The 12,900-nt window shown below is 48.2% G+C and overlaps 1 protein-coding gene, 2 non-coding genes and 1 pseudogene across 3 annotated transcripts; 3 read left to right on the forward strand and 1 right to left on the reverse strand.

The window, feature by feature from the left end:
* Positions 1 to 414: 414 nt before the first annotated feature.
* DKC1 (dyskerin pseudouridine synthase 1) lies at positions 415 to 12,544 on the forward strand. Its single transcript, XM_019716088.2, has 15 exons — positions 415 to 637; positions 1,428 to 1,495; positions 1,929 to 2,015; positions 4,245 to 4,336; positions 4,551 to 4,735; positions 5,306 to 5,370; positions 5,743 to 5,869; positions 6,096 to 6,226; positions 6,658 to 6,801; positions 8,294 to 8,414; positions 8,870 to 8,988; positions 9,651 to 9,754; positions 10,286 to 10,331; positions 11,195 to 11,323; positions 11,728 to 12,544. Exons 1-15 carry the CDS (start codon positions 622 to 624, stop codon positions 11,791 to 11,793), a joined length of 1,500 nt encoding a protein of 499 aa, XP_019571647.1. The 5' UTR covers positions 415 to 621; the 3' UTR covers positions 11,794 to 12,544.
* On the reverse strand, positions 3,674 to 3,979 carry LOC141569552 (small ribosomal subunit protein eS27-like pseudogene; annotated as a pseudogene).
* LOC141569784 (small nucleolar RNA SNORA36 family) lies at positions 6,325 to 6,457 on the forward strand. Its single transcript, XR_012493580.1, has one exon. It is a non-coding gene; the product is annotated as a small nucleolar RNA SNORA36 family (small nucleolar RNA).
* LOC141569788 (small nucleolar RNA SNORA56) lies at positions 10,081 to 10,209 on the forward strand. Its single transcript, XR_012493583.1, has one exon. It is a non-coding gene; the product is annotated as a small nucleolar RNA SNORA56 (small nucleolar RNA).
* Positions 12,545 to 12,900: the final 356 nt, after the last annotated feature.

Raw genomic sequence — 12,900 nt, forward strand, 5'->3', positions numbered from 1 at the left:
TTCGGATCACAGGGTTAAATAAAATTTGTTATTAAAATAAATTTCTTTTCCCCGTGCGGCTGCTGGAAAATTTAAAAGTTCACGAGTGGCTCGCACTCTATTCCTATTGGCCAGCGCTGCTCTAGCTGGATGGCAATTGCAAGCAGCAAAGGGCTTTCAACCTCACAGTGGCTTAACGTCTTTATATTTCAATCGGGCCTGATCAGACAACAACCTTAAAGGGATGGTGAGAGGAAGCAACGAGCTACAGTAACAGCGTACTCAGCCAGGTGCCCACAACCGGGTTAAACCCAGTAAACGTAAGTGAACAGAGGCATGTGCCGCCAGGGCGGGCTAAGCTTGGGATCCCAGCCGGGGCTGCTAAGGGAGGGATCCAGGCCCAAGCACTACCGCACGCGCATGCGCAGGCGCGTCATCACTGGGGCCGAGCCCGGCAGACTGTGGCGGCGTCCCGCGCGCGCCTCAGGTCCGGCCCCTTTCTCCTGACCCCGCCGCACGTCGCGGCACGCACGGGGCGGTGCAGAGGTGGGCGGGTTCTAGCGGCGCGGCCTGAAGGCGGCGGGAGTCTATAATCCCTCTCTTGGCGGTGGCCCACGCGGCTCGCACGCTGTGTGGGGCAACATGGCGGACATGGAAGGTAGGGGACGTTCCCTCGCGTTTGGTAGGGCTGGGTATCTCCGGCCGGGGCCAGCTCTGCTTGCTCGGAGGGCCGGGGGAGGTGGACGGCGTCGGGGCCCGAGCTCTGCTGGTTCCAGCCGCTGGATTGGCCCGGTCGCCGCCGGGCTTCCTGCCGGCCTTGCTCCTTGGCTTTGGCTCTGCGGGTGAGGGCAAAAAAGCGGGAGGCTCTCGTGATGAGGTGGCGCCGCGAGGCCCGGGCTTTCTGCTGACGGCACAGCCCCTTTAGGGCCCGGGTCGCCATGGAAAGGCGTTGGCCGTGCGGGTGACCCTGCGATGGCAGGAGACCTAGCAGTACCTGTGCCGCCGGCAGCTCAGATGCCACGGTCTGCGCCACACGATGAGGAGAGGAAAGGGTGGTTGGAACGGGCGTGGAAGAAAAGGGGCCGAGGGGCTCCAGCGTGGGCATAGGTCCAACAGGCAAGAAAGTTCAGGAGGTCACAAACTCGCGTGGACAGTCAAGCGATCACTTATGGAACTTTCCGGCCTCGCGGGCCGAGCGCTTCTGCGGCGTGTTTAAGCCCCGCCACGGCCACGTGGTGAACCGATCGGAAGCTGACATGTGCGACTGCTTGCAGTCAGTTACTGAGCCGTGCAACCCACGTATTTGGCCTTACACAGTTTGTTTTCCCCAGTAATTCTGGGCCAAACATCCATTTAATACCTGCCCTGGTTTCAGTCTCTATTTTAAACTTTGTTGCATTTATTTGCGGGGATAACTCCCAAATTGGGATTTGTTTGTTTGTTTTTAGTACTTATTTTGCCGAAGAAGCATAAGAAGAAAAAAGGGCTGAAGTCATTACCAGAAGAAGATGTAGCAGTGAGTAGGAATATGTTTTACTTTGTTTTGACTAAAAAAGACCGCTTAGATAACCAATTACAGAAAACTTTTTAAAGGTTTTGAAGAAATTTGGTGGTTGGTGGTTTCACAACCCCAGCCAACCTAAGCGTCTCCTGTCGGGTAGTTTCCTAAGTGGTCTTGGCCTCACCAACCCCTTTCCCTGCAATTTTCTCTCTTATCCCACCTGCAGACCCGCTGTCCCTCTTTTTCTTTAAATAGCTGTATCCATCTTGGGGGCACTTAATTTAACCTTCTGACATCCTGGCTCATTTCTGCTCTTTCCCGGGAGGTCTCAGTGAAGAGCGTAGACTACCTTGTTTTCTATTGAAAGGGCATAGGCTTCTGTGGTAGTAATGGAATTGTTCAAAATCAGGTGGGAAGTCTAATAGGGTATGTTTCTGTCCCATGGAAGGAAATACAACACGTTGAAGAATTTCTCATCAAACCTGAATCCAAAGTGGCTCAGTTGGACACATCTCAGTGGCCTCTGTTGCTAAAGGTATGTGGTTAAGATTGTACATCACATGAGTGCTTAATACTGGCATTCTTTGCTAAGGAAATGCCCGGGGATACGGTCTAAAGCAGTGTTCCTCAAGGTGTCCGAGATGAAGGACCAAGTGAGTATTTTTATTTCCAATGCACCCAACACTGTCACCGAATACATTTAAAATGTTGAAACGACATCGAACTGCTCTCAGAGTTTATAAACAATTACTTCTTCAGTTCCTGTACTTAACGCCACCTTACAGACTTGTGCCAATTTGTGGGCCACACTTGAAGTAGAACTGCTTTAGTGCTTGAGAAGCATATGGGCTTTGAAGCCAGACCAATTTGGGTCAGGCAGTGTGTGAACTTGGGCCAATCATTTAACCTCTTTGAGGCTGTTTGTTCATAATATTCTCTCTTAGTAAGACAAGCTGAGGGCTGTGGGAGGTAATTCATGAAATGTGTTTAGCCAGTGTCTGGTGTGTAACATGTCCTCTAGAAATTATTGACTGTTGTGTTGGGGTGTAAATAGAGTAGTAATGATTTGAATTACAGGCTTCACAAATAATGTAATGGGCACCAGCTCTGAGATTAGGAGAAAAGGTTAAGGGAGAAAAAGTTACTGAGAACACCCTTTGATCAAGTATTTTGATAAAATGTGTATGTAATGGCAAAAGAATAAGATTTGCTTATATAATTGAGCACAGTTGAGTTTCTGCTTGACCAGATGTATCTTCCATTTAGATAGCATCTTTTCTGTTGTAGGCCCTGTGTGGGGACAGAGACCCAGAAAGCAGTTTCCAGGCTCTCGGCCTCACATAGAAAGCTGCTGGCTCAGGTAGTAAATGGCCATCAACTGTGATTGCATGGCCATCAGCTGTGGCTAGTTGGCCGTCAGCTGTAACCAGTGAGCCATTGGTCACTAATATAACTGCTGTGGCTAGGCTAGCAGAAAATGGGGGCTAGCAAGAAGATGGTGGCTGAGCTAACAAGAGCGGATTGCAGAGAGACGGATGCCGCCAGTGAGAATATAGTGATATGACTCCCCTACTTATGGCTCCGTGGGTGTTCCTTTTTGGCCTCACCATATCCTGCGTTCTTATGTGGGGAGCGGGAGCAGAGACCCCGCCTGCCGCCCTGCATGACACATGGCGCAGCGAGCGGGGTCTTTCCGCTGGACTCCCCGCACGACACCCTGGGAATATGTCAATGAACCTGGTAGGCAAAGTCCCTATTGTCATGGAACTTAGAATGTAGGGGTGGGTAGGAAGTAGTTTAAAAAATAACTGCTCTTTGTGTAAAAAATGATTGCTATTTGTGGTAAGTACCATGACAAAATGAAACTGGGTGATATGAAAAATGAGCTTCAGTTGAGGGGAGCTCCTTCAGACCAGTGGTTAAGCCTCAGAAAGGAGGAGAGTGAAAAGGAGCAGGCATGAGAAAAGCAGAGCTAGGAGCTTCTGGAACAGGAACAAGCTAATTATGTTTGAGAGACATTGTTGCCAGTCCTCAATTAGGCTATCTTTTGTCCCTGAGAAAATCAAAGCCAGTCCATATTTTATTCATAAAACTTCACAGTGAAGCCCAGTCTGCTCTGTGGTACCCCAAGAAGTCTCTATTAGGTTGGTGCAAAAGTAATTGCGGTTTTTGCAGTTTTTAACCTTTTAAACTGCAGTTACTTCTGTACCAGCCTAATAGAAGAGTGATCAGATTTGCCTTATTTATTTATCCATCCATCCATCCAGAATGTGTTTATTGGGATGGTTCCTCATCCTGATTCAGGGTGCTTTTAGTGCTGCTGCCTTCTGAAGCAGCATCCTTCTGTAAGCCTTGCTTTTCCTCCTGTAGGCTCACAGAAGACAGTGGAGCAGCCAGCACACAAGACTAGCGTTTATGCATGGCTAAGGACAGTGATTTTATAGCCTCCTGGGCATTTCACAGCCATGAAGGGGAGTTGGGGTTCTGTCCCGGGCGCTTTTTCTTGCGATCCTCTTCTCTTCTGGAGAGGGATGTTCTCATGGGGAGGTGGTCAGGAAGAAATTTGTCTTTTTCTTACTCGGGTGAATTTTCCAGTATGTAAGCAGGTTTAGTCTGTCACAGCAGATAATGAACATATAGGAGCAACATCCAAGTTTGTGTACAGTAACAGTAACCATGGCACGGTTGGTGGTAGTGCTAACTCTGGTTTTACATATATTAATGGCTTATTAAGTTTATTTTGTGTTGTATCATTGCTTTCTAGAACTTTGATAAGCTAAATGTAAGGACGACACACTATACACCTCTTCCTTGTGGTTCAAGTCCTCTGAAGAGGGAGATTGGAGATTATATCAGGTAAGTGTTGGGAGCAAGCACTGTTCAAACTTGAGTTCTGTTCACAATAACCCGTTCACATGAGTTATTCAAGGAGGTAGTGGTATCGTAGAATTGCATTGCCCTAAACCTCATAGAACCTGTACCCATGGTCAACTCTTCATTTTTACTCTTCAAATTTAGTTTTTATTAGAGGATCGGAACTGATGGCCCAGTAATTTCTTTTCCATTCTAGGACAGGTTTCATTAATCTTGACAAGCCCTCCAACCCCTCTTCCCATGAGGTGGTAGCCTGGATCCGACGGATACTTCGGGTGGAGAAGACAGGACACAGTGGTACTCTAGACCCCAAGGTGACTGGCTGTTTAATCGTGTGCATAGAACGAGCCACTCGCTTGGTAAAATCACAGCAAAGTGCAGGTACGTGGAAGAGGTGGCTAACTTGAGACTGGAAGGCTTTGTGCATTTCCTTTCCCTTCTACTTACGTGTTGGCTCTTGGAAATTATTTCTTCCATAGTAAAAAGACCCTAAGCAGGGCTACTTTTGCTTTCTATGCACCTTCTGTCCTCTGCCGGACCCTGGTTTGCCTTTCTTGGAGTTCCAGGTACTGTGTGCTGTGTGCACACTGAGGCAGACCTGCATCCGACCAGCTCTTAGTTTATCACTCCAGGCTCCTGAACTCTGTGCTGCTGCTTTGGCTTGAAGTGCCTTTCCCTCATTTTCATCAGGGAACATTCTCCTACTTGACCTTGCGAAGTTTTTTCCAGGCAGGCTCTACACTGGGTACTCCAACTGTCCCTGTGAACACATTGAAACTTGAACCCTGATGAGAGAAAGTGTCTTTATTCCTTTCCCATGTCTGTACCATGCAATCTTAAGGAGGTCAAATTGCCTGCTTTTCCTGCTGCACAAAATGGGAGTGATACGAGTATATAAAAATACAGAAAACTCAGTGGCCGCACCTGACTACTCTTTTGTCATTTTTTCAGGCAAAGAGTATGTGGGAATTGTCCGGCTACACAATGCTATTGAAGGGGGGACTCAACTTTTTAGGGTAAGTCTGTAATTGTAGGGAGGGCATCCTTTGGCAACGTGGATCTCTGAGCCCCTAGACATCTGGAGACTGGTCAGCTTTCCTGGCTGGCGTCTCTTGTGCTCCCTTCAGTGGGCTGCCTTAGCCAGCCTGGACAGGTGACTACAAATGGCAGGGGCACTTCCAGCCATGTCCCTTCTGAGGAGAGGGTTCTGATCAGCACTGAGCCATCCTTGTGTGGTTGAAGAAAAGCAAAAAGCATTTTAGATCTTAAATGATTGAAAGAAACCTGTGCATTTCAGTTGTGTCTTTAAACTCCCAAAATGTGCCCTTTGATCTTATTTGAGAGTCCATGCAATGAGAGTCTTTATTTTGGTTTGTGCTTCTTCTCAGGCCCTAGAAACTCTGACAGGTGCCTTATTCCAACGACCCCCACTTATTGCTGCAGTAAAGAGGCAACTCCGAGTGCGGACCATCTACGAGAGCAAAATGATTGAGTATGATCCTGAAAGAAGATTAGGTGGGTCATTAGGCCTATGAGGAATTGAATTAACATAGACCACAGGGGGGTAGGAATGCTTCCTTGAAAACTGCTCTGTTGGTAAAAGTCAATGCCCTTAGTATATGGTGCAGTCCTGGCCTGTGTCTGTCGTCTCTAGTCTCACTGGCTCAGGTCTGGGTTTCTCAATTGGTGATGTGTTTACTTTGGAAAATGTTTACTACTTTTGTGTGTATGTGTGTCTTAGGAATCTTTTGGGTGAGTTGTGAGGCCGGCACCTACATTCGGACGCTGTGTGTGCACCTTGGTTTATTATTGGGAGTTGGCGGTCAGATGCAGGAACTTCGGAGAATTCGTTCTGGAGTCATGAGCGAAAAGGTACACACCATGGTGGGACAAGAAGTTTTAGAGCTGGTACTTAATATAGTCTATCCCTGGGTGTAACTCCGTCTGCTTCACGTCCTAGGAAAGGCAGTTTCCAAAGTGTTGAGTTCAGTTCAGGGCAGCTCCCCCTGTTCTGTTAATTAAACTTTGGGACATTGAAACAGGCTAGGGAAGATGATTGGATAGAAAGCCTTACTCTATTCATTTACTTCCCAGCCTACAGAAATGCTTGCTCAGATTTAAATATATGATCAGTTCATGATAATCAGCAGTTAAAGACGTCCAGAGAGGAGGGATTCTAAAGTGACTGAAGACCAATGAGCTTAGACTTGGCAGACAAGACTAAATTCATTCAGTGTTCGGAATTTGGGGTCCATTGGGCTATTTGAACAATGGCACTGTGTTCATACATCGCTGCTCTTCAGGACCACATGGTGACAATGCATGACGTGCTTGATGCCCAGTGGCTGTATGACAACCACAAGGACGAGAGTTACCTGCGGCGAGTTGTGTACCCTTTGGAAAAGCTGTTGACATCTCATAAACGGCTGGTTATGAAAGACAGTGCAGTAAGTTCTGGGCTTTAAGTCCATGTTTGGACAAAATGTGACTCCAAAGATGACATGTGATCCATATTCTGAAAACTTTTCTACTCGAGGAGATGAAACATGATTTTGTGAACTTATTTTCCTTAGGGTTTCTTTTCCTTTCTTTTTTGGTTTCGTAGATTGGATTCTGGACTCGTTTTTCCTTATTTTTTTGTTAATAGTGAAAGCATTTATGATTAACTTTTTAAATTAAATCAATACCAAACACTAAATGCAAGTAAAAGTTTAATGCTAGGTCTAATTGCATTTCAAAATAAGGCAAATTAGTTAAATATTTTCCTAGAGTCTATAAAACCTAAACATCACTGGGCCTTTCAAACCTTTTTTATTAGCATATTTACTAAATAACATTGGGAGTAGTCCTCTTAATGATGCAAGTAAATATGCAATTAATTATGTCAATTTGGGTTTCCTCTTCAGTAGTGATTTAAGGATGAGTTTCTTTCCAAGTAGTACAGAATTTTGTAAATAGCCTCTTTTATGTTTGTACGTTTTTATATGTTTGATGTGTCTTTTATATGTTATACATAGTTCATAATAAAAGACAAAGAATAAAGAGGTATACTGAAGCATGCCACTATGACAATAGCCACATAAAACAGAAACATAATTGTCACATACCTTCCTTATGCTGGGGTCAAAGTGGTAGCTTCTGGGTGATTTTTTTTTAATTTAAAATTATTTTTTATTAAAGTTTATTGGGGTGACAATTGTTAGTAAAGTTACACAGATTTCAAGTGTACAGTTCTGTATTACATCATTTATATATCACATTGTGTGTTCACCACCCAGAGTCAGTTCTCTTTCTATCACCATATGTTGGAACTTATGGGTGAATTTAAGGGGGGGGGGGGTTGGAATACTGTCAGCAGAAGAAATCTAGGTGAGTGAAGACAAGATGGGACAAGGCAGGTGGATGCATTGAGTGTCATTGAACTCTGGGAGAGGTGGCCTTCACTCGTACCTGGTGGCCTATAGGTTATGCCAAAACGTATTTGCATTGGCTCAGCAGGCCTTGTAATCTGGCTTGTGAGTTACTTTGGGAACCTGCTATTACCCAGATCTCCCAATAAATCTAATCGGTCTCTAGTTCTGTCCAAGTTTTTCCCTAACATAAGGCATAGAGAAGAACAGTTAAGGAAAACTAAGTCTGGGTTTGGGTTGAAGATAAAACCACCTTTCAGTCACACAGATGTACAAGGAGTAGCTATGTTAAGGCCTCTAACATTTCTACGCCAGTGTGTGTAAAGTGCCTAGTGCACGGTGCATGGCTGCTGTCACTCGAAGTCCCTTCATGTGCCGATTGCAGCCAATGGCTGTCAGTGCTGTTGGCACCATTTCACAGGTGGGGATGTGCTCGCAGGTCCCTTCCTCCTTGTCCGCCTTTGCTCTGATGTGGGTGTGGGGTGGAGGGCAGTGCTTCGGGCTCTCATGGGTGGTGCCATCCCTGTAGGTGAATGCAATCTGCTATGGGGCGAAGATCATGCTTCCGGGTGTTCTTCGATACGAGGACGGCATTGAAGTTAATCAGGAGATTGTGGTCATCACCACCAAAGGGGAAGCAATCTGCATAGGTAAGAGGGGAAGGCGCCCCTGGCCCTTCTGTACCCTCAGAGCTAGGCTCATGAAGAGCAGGTCCCTGTGTCCTGCCCCCTCGCTCTCATCTCGCTCTATTGCCAAGCACCTGAAGGGGTGGTCACAGTGAAGGGCCATGTCAGAAGGGCCAGGCGAGGCAGCAGTAAGTGGGGCTTCCCCTTGTGCCACAGGCTGCTGTTAGAGGCCATGTCTCAGCAGCTTGGCTGTCCAGTGAAGAGAGGGAATCAATGCGTGGGAATGTATGTCTGGTAATCGATGAAGGGCCTTAGCCCACCCCGTCTGTATAGCCACATGCACACCCTCAGAAGAGGGCACCTCAGTTGAGGTGGCAGACCTGTGGATTTGAAGAAGTTGCAGAAATGGTAGAATTTGGGCTTACCGGTTATCAAGTCTTTCCCCTAAAATCATTATTTTATCTCTCCAACACCTGCAGCAATTGCATTAATGACCACAGCAGTGATCTCTACCTGCGACCATGGCATAGTAGCCAAGATTAAGAGAGTGATCATGGAGAGAGACACTTACCCTCGGAAGTGGGGCTTAGGTCCCAAGGTAAGCGGGACTGGGGCTGTGCTGTCAGGTTGTTCTGTTTAGTGTTTTCAAATACTTGGGCAGCACTTGGTGTGTCCCCACCGCCACAGCCTTGCCTTGTGCTGGGCTCTGGGGGAGGGGACGGTAAGTAGAAGCGTGCCTGTGTCAGACTCTCGAGGTGTCATTCTCTTGGGAGGAAGCTGACAGGCATCACACATTGACAACAGGCTGGTGGCTTTTAACTCAGTTGAGGGCTTATGAAGGAGTGCAGAGGTCCCTGGCACATTGAGAGCCCGCAGTGAGGGGTTCTTCCTGGTTGGGGGTTCTGGGTAAGGGGCTTTCACTTGAGCCATGCCAGTGTGAAGGACGTAACATTAGATACTGATGAGGTGAAGAGGGGAGGGGAGGCCCAGGGCAGTGGACTAGCATGTGCAAAGGCCCTGTGCCACACGTGGCACTGCACAGGCTTTCACTAGGACGTAAGCTTCGTGACCTTGAACTTGAACAAGTCCATGTTTGCTCCTATTGGAGAGAGTGGGTGAGTTTGGACTGCTCTGTAGAGGAGTGAGGCCCAGCTAACAATACACACGGGAGGAACATCATTGGAGCCAGCTGCATGCAGTCATAACGCCTGCTTTATGTGTTAACACCGTCCTGATGTTGAAACCCTGATGGTCCACCAGGCAAGTCAGAAGAGGTTGATGATCAAGCAGGGCCTTCTGGATAAGCACGGCAAGCCCACGGACAGTACACCTGCCACCTGGACGCAGGAGTATGTCGACTACAGGTGAGGGCAGGGTGTTTTAGTGACCCAGGGCAGGCAGAGGCAGCACACTTGCCTTTGGAGGCAGTCACTACAGGTGAGGATGCCGGCTGCAGTGCGGATAGGAGGGTGTGGAGCTCACGGGTAGATGGAGCACGCTGGCCACCTGGACAAGTCCATCAAATACAAACGAGGATAGGAGGTTGTGGGGGGGCAGCATTAGTTTGGGGGAACTGGCCAAATGGGGTCCAAGGGAACCCATGTGGCACTCCGTGAGGCCAGAGGGCTGTAGGGTAGCAGCAGGTTGCTTTACCTTGACTGCCCTGGTCAGGTAGGGGCGTGGGCCTGCCCAGCAGACAGTTATCCCTTTCTAGTCTGGCTTGTGGGACTCTAGAGGGAGTCAGTCTGCTACAGTAAGTGGTGAGTTCTTCTGTCCAGCGTCACTATTTTGATGGTGGCTTCAGACTTGCCAGATATCACTGGTTGATGGCAGTGCAGCAGTTCTCCAGGAAAAGCTGCTCAGTGAATCTGACCAATGGCTTCTTCTCCTTTCAGTGATGTGAAGAAAGAGGTGCTGCCCGAAACTGTAAAAGCCGAAAAGGTGAGTGGCATGCTGGGATCCGTTTGGAATGTGTGTCGGGAGATGCTTCTGTTTGGCTTCTCTTGCTGACTTGGTGACGGCGGTCTGGCCATGGATCTTGGCTCAGTCCGCCAGAGCTTCCCGTCCCCGTGGGCGCACGGTGCCCACGGAGCTGTGTTCCCAGGCTGCTCATTGGGGTTCCACAGGTACCAGGTCACGTGCCCTATTGGGTCTGCTGCAGGGATGGGGTGGGCTCTGGAATCAAACTGGCCTCATGTTCCACCTCAGCTGAGGCAACACCACTGAAACAGTGGGGGTGCGTGTTAGCTGGCCCCCAAGTGGTGGCACAGGTGTATTGAAATTGGAGGCTGTGACACTTGGAGCTGTATGAGACTCAGCAGAGAGCAAAATCCCCAGAGGCCGGCAGCCGCCTCTAGGTTGCACGAGGTCAGTGTTTCCAAAGTCTGAGAATGACGTGTGCGGCACTGAGCGACCTACATTGAGCTGTCTGGGAAGAGCTTTCCCTGCTTTCCCCGCCACCTCTGAGAACTTGTGGCAGTGCCCCGAGGGGGAGCATGGCATCCAACTTTGTACACTAGTGAGGTTGGCCTCCACAGAAATAGCTTGCCTGGGGCCATTCTGTCCCCGAGTTCCACGCTGCAGCTTCGGTGCTCCTGCCATGCCCATGGCTTCCTGGTCTTTGTGGACAAGACTGCCTTCAAATCCTTGGTGAATCTTAGGACCTGCGGGGTTCATAATTAGAAACCTTCCTGCTGGACTCAGCATCTTCTCTGGTACCCACCACACCCCACCTTTTGACTTACTGAACCTTTCTCCTCCGTTCTTGCTCAAGATCTAACATTGATCACTTGTCTCCACCTTAGCGGCGGCGACAGAGTGAAAGTGACGAGACCTCTCCAGCGTCTCCACAGTTGATCAAGAAGGGAAAGAAGAAGAAGAAGGACAAGAAGGCCAAAGCTGCTGAGGAGAGTGCAGACGAGCCAGGAGACGGGGTATGTAGATGCATTCAGAGTCCTTGGGCCCACCTAGTCCTCGGAGGGGCAGGGATTGCCCAGATGGCACTGGCTTCCTGGAGTGCCTTTGCCCCACTGCCCCTGCGGGATGGACAGAGGCAGGCCCGGGGCTTTGATGGTAACAGCTCATAGGACTCTGATGATGGTGGGTGGGGACGACATGTAGCTTGGGACTCCGGATGCTCCTGTTTGTGAAAGCGGACCCCTGGGGGACCACGGGCAAGCTCAGCACTTCGTTATGTGCAAAACTGATTTAGGCCAGAATAGCCTTACGGGTCCTGAAAAGGCTTACTTGGCCGTGCAGAACTTCCCTGATTTCCTTTTGGGAGAGTGGTGGTGGTTCTGTTAACATACTCTGTGAGCTTTCGTTCTCTTTCTCCCAGGACAGTGACACCACCAAGAAGAAAAAGAAGAAGAAGAAAATAAAAGTGGAAGTGCTTTCTGGGTAGTGGAGAGCACTTTAAGCACTGTGTGCAGCTGGGAGGAGAAATGACGGCCTTGTTGAAAAAACATAGTTTCTTTTGTTGTTGAGGGAATGGAACAGAGGGCCAGAAAGGGTGGAGAGTTATGGCACACTGTGGCACAGCTGCTAGCCGAGACCTCAGTGATGTTAACTGCTGTGCTCATCCCATCCTGTCCTGTTTTAAGGATATGGGTGCAGGAGGCACATTTGACAACGCCCACTTTCCTGCTTGGGAGTCCGGAAGCCCTGCCTTCAGACGCAGCACCGCCCAGTAACCATGTGCAGCTGTTTCCTGATGGCTGTTTTAACATCATCGTCCTTTACTCATTTGCTTCTGCCACCCCTTCCCCCCCATTTAAAAGTTTGCAAAACTTGCATAGTGAAATGGTGTAGAGTAAAAGAATATAACTGAACCATATTGTTCACTGGGTGGATAAATCTGCAGTTCTGAGGGCAGTGGTCTATTCTGGTGTCCATCTCCCTTCCAGGTAAAGGCCTGCCAAGGACTCAAGGTCTTCCGTCTCGGCCATTTCCAGGCCCTTTGACCTAGCAGTCGCTGGTGCACTTACTCAGAGCTTGGGTATAGCCTCCGCACCTAAATCCATCTGGCTACTTGTGACAAGCTTGTGTTCTCTTGTTTCAACCCTCATTTACTTTCAAAGGATACGATCACTCATTGCTAGGAAGAAGTGGTTGTAATTTTTACTTTATTAAAGTTTACTTATGTTTTTAAAGTATTCCTGTTGGGTCTTCTAATTGTTGATCTCAAACTAGTAGAAAAAAAAATAATTTGATTAGCAATCTAGGGACCTTTATGTCATGAAATTTGATGGTTTATGTTTGGTTTCCTTTCTGGTTCTGTGTCTTGTAACATACACCTTAGGGCATGTCATCTGACATGGGATCAAAGACTCTGGAATCTTCATTGAAGATGCTGACTAGGTAACGAGTATTCATCACAAATTGAGTGACAGGAGAAAGGTGTAACTTATGTAGCCGGCCTGGCAGGAGGTGACACTGTCAGGAAGGGGGAAGCATGTGAGAGCTAGATCTTGACGGGCTTCAAGTGTCTGTAGACACATCTGGGCTCACG

The sequence above is a fragment of the Rhinolophus sinicus genome, chromosome 18 (genome assembly GCF_057876585.1).
Source record: "Rhinolophus sinicus isolate RSI-liver-muscle chromosome 18, RSI-T2T, whole genome shotgun sequence".
Classification (NCBI taxonomy): Eukaryota; Metazoa; Chordata; class Mammalia; order Chiroptera; family Rhinolophidae; genus Rhinolophus; species Rhinolophus sinicus.

What these genes read in the sequence shown, in the direction of transcription:
- DKC1 (XM_019716088.2), top strand. An exon ending in AAAATCACAGCAAAGTGCAG is followed by an intron (nt 4,736 to 5,305) that starts GTACGTGGAAGA and finishes TCATTTTTTCAG; the next exon opens with GCAAAGAGTATGTGGGAATT. An exon ending in CTGGAGTCATGAGCGAAAAG is followed by an intron (nt 6,227 to 6,657) that starts GTACACACCATG and finishes GCTGCTCTTCAG; the next exon opens with GACCACATGGTGACAATGCA.